The 6,000-nt window shown below is 39.0% G+C and overlaps 1 protein-coding gene across 1 annotated transcript in view; it reads left to right on the forward strand.

Moving 5' to 3' along the window:
* The first annotated feature begins 3,860 nt into the window (after positions 1–3,860).
* LOC138052788 (threonylcarbamoyl-AMP synthase-like) overlaps positions 3,861–6,000 on the forward strand; it is a 12,713-nt gene continuing 10,573 nt past the window's right edge. The window contains exons 1-2 of the mRNA XM_068899367.1: positions 3,861–3,997; positions 4,954–5,149. Of these exons, the coding sequence (XP_068755468.1) occupies positions 3,937–3,997; positions 4,954–5,149 (257 nt within the window). The 5' untranslated portion in view covers positions 3,861–3,936. The remainder of the gene's footprint in view (positions 3,998–4,953; positions 5,150–6,000) is intronic.

Below are 6,000 nucleotides of genomic sequence, written 5' to 3' on the forward strand. Positions count from 1 at the left end.
TCATGGCTGAGGGCACAGCTTTTTCTCTATACGGACCGACCTAAGCCGGTGAATAACGTATTTATTTTTTCTGCTATTTGTTTTCTGAAAATGAACCCAGGCAAACTGGTTTGCAAAAAGTCTTTCTACGCGCTCTACGTCGCGCTGTCAAAGTTGAAATTAACTTAAGCCCTGGCCAAACTATCGAACAAAGTTGGATTCAACACTCCAACTTTGTTCGATCCAACATTGTTCGACCGTTTGGCCACCCATGTTGGATGATATTCGTCTAACATTTTTTGCTCGATCAAGTGTTGGATAGAGTTTGCTTTTGATCAAACATTGCGACCAACAATTCTGCTCGACTCAACAATGTTGCAGTGTTTTGCCGCTCTTCCAGCAAAGTTGTGTCCTGAATCTAGTCACGTTCGCGTTACTAGCCAATCACGAATCGCTATTTTATTTTCAAGCCTAGCCTTCTAGCATTATTTGCAACAAAGATGGTGGACAAGGATCAACAGCCAGAAACACTGATCAGCGAGAATGAAGCAAGATCATGTCTTTGGGGCACTTTTAGTCCCCTAATCACTATCGCTCTGTTCTCATCATCTCCTAAACGCCGATGTATTTTGCAGTGAACATACCCCTTTGTACACGTTCTCTTAAACATTTTTTGGATTTTCCTCGTTTGAATCCATCATTTCCGTCCTCAAACAGCTGCAGTAACACAAGCGCTACGAGCGGTTTCCGTTTAAGTGTTAGCGTCATATTTATAAATTTAGCGCCAACTTGAACTTGAATCAGTTTCGTAAAGCAATGTTGGATAGTGTTTTGCCACTACCTCAACATTTACACCCAACAATGTTGCATGTGGAATCCAACTTTGTTCGATAGTTTGGCCAGGGCTTTATAACTGAAAAAAACGCTCCGTTCGCAAAGCTCAGAGAAAAATGATAGATTAACGATAAAACAGAACTTCAAATATCTCTTGGTGCAATAAATATTTAAAAAACTGTTATATTTCATAGCAAGCACAGAGAAACGAGCTAAACAAACTAAACAATGATGTTTGAAAAATTCGTACAAACAGGATAATAATGTTCTACGTATTAAAATTCTTTGTCTTGTTGAAAATGAAACAAAAGTTCTTAAAACAGCAGGAAACATTTTAGTGAAAATACTCAAACATCTGTCTCTGCCCTCATATCTTATTATTTAAGCTCTCTGCAGTTAGTCGTTTTAGTTAAACAGCGTGTCAACAGTTCACGAAAAACAACAACGCGAAAAACCACAGAGTCGCGACGTGTTTGTTGCCTATTTTAGCTAGGAATACGTATATTCTTAAATGAAGCAATATAAAACGAGATTAGAAAATGGAACTCCAAAGAAAATTACGGATGTCAACCGAAAAAACGAGTTTAAAAAACTGCTCTGCAGTGTAAGTTGTTTTAGGTTCAACTGTCAACAGTTCAAGAAAACCAACAACTCGAAAACAGCAAACCAGCAAAGTGTTGTAAGCAAAATCATGTGAATACTCGCCTTTTTGAAGAATAACCAGGCCTTTTCTTTGCCTTCTCTTTGCAACGGTTAGTAAGCAAAAATTTGCATTTTAAGAGGTGTCGCGCCGTGGTGAAAAAATTTTCAATTAGCCGCGACAGTTTTAGTACGGAATAGATTTCGGACCGTGGTCCGTATCGTGAAAAGCTGGACCGGCTACTAACGCTATTAGCCAATCAATCAGATTCAATGATTTAGGATTCCGGCCCGCAAAGATGCCTCAGAAAAAAAAAAGTACTCATATGTTCACTCCAGGTAAGATCTTTTGATCTAATAACTCCAATCAAGGTCTTTAAAGCCCTTGAAATCTTTTAAGGCCGTACCCAGTTTCGGGAATTGTGCAGTTTGTTGTTGTTGAAACACTATATATAACACTTAAGTAGTTGTTGACGTGTGTCAGACAGAAGCAATTATATTCTTGTCAAGGTTTGAATCGTATAAAGTTGCATTACTCAAGTTACTGTGAAAATTTAGGGAGAAAACTTCAATTAAACGGGAGAAATCGGGATCTCTGCATTCCGTTGTTACTCTATTTCCGAAACAGTTTATAATTCGCAGTCGATTTTTCAAGAGAATGCGTTATTTGCATTACTTCACACTTTTCCCCGTTGAAACGAAGTTGCCATTTTTTCGCCCATTTACCAAGATCATCCAATTGAAATCAGTTTAAAGGTTTTGTTCATCGAGGCTAGGGTTGCGAAGCTCTCTATAAATCTTTGTGTCATCCACAAATAATTTAATTTTAGAAGAAACACTATCAACGATATCATTTATACATAACAAAAATAACATTGGACCAAGGATAGTTCCTTGTGGGGCGCCGGATACCACAGGTGCCCATTCAGAGAAAGTCCCTGTAACAACAGCTCGTTGCTTTCTACACGTGAGGAAATGCCTCAACCAGTTAAGAGGTTTGCTCTCAATACCGGGCCTATATAACGTTTTGAGTAGACGCTCATGAGGAACACTATCAAAAGCCTTTTCGAGATCAAGAAATACAACATCTATGGCTATAGATGAATTTCTAGATCTGGCAAAGTCATGAAAGGTAGAGAGTAACTGGATCACAGTTGACCTACCCTGAAGAAAACCAAATTGGTTTTTGTTTACCACATTTTGGTCTTGCCAAAATGATATTAACCTATCGCGTACAATTTTTTCACTGGTTTTGCATACCATTGATGTAAGCGAGATTGGAAGATAATTCTCTCTCAAGTGTTTAGAATCTTTCTTATGAAGTGGGACAATATCAGCTGCAGACTCGTACCCAGTCGCTATTTACGTGCTTTTTGGGGAAAGAGGATTGGATACTAGGTTGGATTAAGGCACGCGAGGTGTCATGGGAAGGTTCGGCTTCTTCCCATAACTCCCCGCGCGCTCCACTTTATCCAGACCGCTTTCGCTTTGAAACCCGTAAATAGCGACTGGGTACGAGTCTGTATCAGCTGATCTCCAACCTTCGGGTTAGCTGACTGGTGACCTTTTTTGCAGAATACCAGTTGTATTAGAAAGCCGCAGGTCATCTCAGAGAGGGCTGCGCACCCCCTGCACCCTCCCCCTAGATCCGCCCCAGAAGAACTAATTACAGTGGAACCCCGCCTTTTACGGCCACCTCGGTAATACGGTCACCTCGTTATTGCGGCCACTTTTTTTGGCCCGGCAAAATGGCCATACCTTCTCTCATAGAAAACCCTATCCTGAATGCGGTCACCCGTTAATACGGCCAACAACCACAACTTAAAATCCCAAACAGTAGAATCCTCTATAATTTCACCCCGCTACTGATGATACGGCCACTCGCGCTAATTTAGAAGACCAAAACGCCTGTGATATATCAATTTCATTGACCTTTTTTATTTACCACTTTAATCGAACAATCGATTTACTTTACAAAGATCTGTCAGCAACATTCCTCCCTGTTTTCATTACAAACATGATCTTGACACTACTGTAACATCCAGTAAGGGAAATTCCGTTTTTTAGAAGCTTAGTATCAATAGTAAGCTGAGCCTGTTCTTGTTTTGATTTTAGGCTCAGAACGTACAGTACACTTGACAATTTTAAGCGTTTTACGCACTGAGCGAAGTTTCAAGTATTTTATACAATTACTGTACGTACATTCCTGTTGTTTATTAAAGAGAAAATTTGTTCTGGAGGAGCAAATGCGATGTTTGTCAACGGCCCTTTAGTCATGAATTTCACCTTACCCCGGCGATACGGCCTTCTGTTAATATATCGTTCCTGAACATTCAGATGGAGACTGGGCACGAGGGTTCTGGTCCTGGGAGTATTTTTCTCTCCAGTACCCTGAGAAAACGGCCAAATCTGAGAAACATGGCTGACACACGTGGAGCGTAAATATTTCCAGGACGCAGCGCCTGTTATGTCTAGTCTTTTAGGATGAATCCAAGCGTCAAAATTCTCAGTCTTAGCTCAAACGAAACTTCAAACTCTAGACCTGGTGAGAAATCTTTTTTTCTGCTAAATAAGTGTTACGTTCTTCCTTCTGATCTCTAGCTTGCTTCCTCATCGTCTTTTATATGCCTTTTGGACACAGATTATTATGAACCACTTAGAATTTATTTTTGAGGTTAGGCAAGGAGGGTCCCAGAAACGACTAGGATACCGTAAAATTCCGAAAAGAAGCCCTTCCATGTAAATAAGAGAATCAACGACAATGGAGGCAGAGAAGAGAGACCCTGGGAACGAGGTTGGCTTAACTGTAGATCAAATGTGTACAACTCCTCAGGGGTATTTTGCGTATGCAAGAAAAAGGCACTTGTGACCTTTACCCTTAGCCTTGCATGAACTGAGGTCTCCTCTGGTGTTGTTAATTCAATGGGGACCCTATAAGTCCTAACCAGTACCCCATCTGTGAACAAAGTCATCTGACATTAGACGAATCTGCATCTGCTACTTTTGTTAGGGACGGTGCCTACTAATTGAAAGGCATTTTTGCGCTGATTTATGATTAGGTAGATCTTCCCAAGTGTCATTGAAATCCAAAAAGAAAATTGGGGGTAACCATGCATTTTTCAAAGATAATTCATGAACAATATTTGTATAAAGCTCTAGAATATAAAGCAATTTATGGCATTCTTTCTTAAACTGAAGCTCAATTATCTCTAAAGAATGCATGGTTACCCCCAATTTTCTTTTTGGATAGCAAGAGTACTTACTAAGATCTACTTTCTCTGCATAGTTTTAAGCCACGCAAAAATATCCCTGCATTAGTAAGCATCACCGATAGAAAATCCGAGTATCTGGAGATACGCAGAACATATGCGCATTAACAATACTAAGCACTGTCCTTAAGGAAAGAATTAATTGGTGTGCATGTAATACTCACAATATTTCCCTTGCTATTTGTGCTCAATCTTTTTTGTCTATCTCTTATCTTTTTATTGGTGCCTTCAGAGTGTCAAAGTATTTTAAATGCTGCAGTTACTTCATTGAAAGGTGGACATGTCATTGCCCTGCCAACCGACACTATTTATGGTGTTGCTGCTCTTGCGCAGTCCACTGAAGCTGTCAGTAAATTGTATCAAATAAAGAAGCGACATGAAGAGAAACCCGTGGCGATCTGTGTTGGAAAAGTGGAAGATGTTTACAAGTAAGTCATGAATCACCAACATTAAATGGCTTTACTTTTGATAAACCACATGTAAATGAACTGTATTAGGGAATCTGTCTTTAATTACTTCAATTTAGGGGAAAAAAGTAGCTGAATTCTCTTGATTGAAGTAACTAATGCTTTTCATTAGTTGTTGGTGCTTAACCCATTCAATTCTCAGGCACCCCAAGATGCCCCCAGTTGAATCATGATGAATTAAGCCACACAGTAATTTTGGGAGCAGGTCAATTTGTTAGGCTCATTATTTCCATGAAGGACTCAATGATTTAAATGAATGTATATATGAATGAAAAGATATATATGAATGTATTATGTGCTGTTGATGTGAAAAGATGGTGAAACAGCTCAAATCAAAACTTGTTAGAGGCTGGGTAGCAGATACCTGACTAATAACAACATAATAACCAATAATGTATAAAATTTTATTTTATTAATTTGTTTTGTCACTATGATTGTTTTCTGCAATCTCACTACAATCTCATAGAGTAAGCATGCTTGTGTAATGCATCTATAGTAACAATAATTATCACAACCTATTTCTACACGTACAAACACCTTTGTCTGCAATCTGAATCTTCTTGTCAGTGTTTCATGTAACTGACTGGATAAATAAGGTTGCAATAGCAATCGAGCTGGAGCAGAAGGCTAGGTTGTAGTTCTTTATTATATGAGTTAGTTTGAAAGCACCAGTCGCACATTGTGATATTGTGATCATGTAGTATTGTTATCATATGGAAAAATGGCCAGGGATTTTTAACGAGCAAGGTACACAAAGGTTTACATCATGATTTACATCATTGTTTGTATCTTTGATTTCCTTTGTTAATTGT

This window comes from Montipora capricornis, chromosome 6, assembly GCF_036669925.1.
Source record: "Montipora capricornis isolate CH-2021 chromosome 6, ASM3666992v2, whole genome shotgun sequence".
Taxonomy (NCBI): domain Eukaryota; kingdom Metazoa; phylum Cnidaria; class Anthozoa; order Scleractinia; family Acroporidae; genus Montipora; species Montipora capricornis.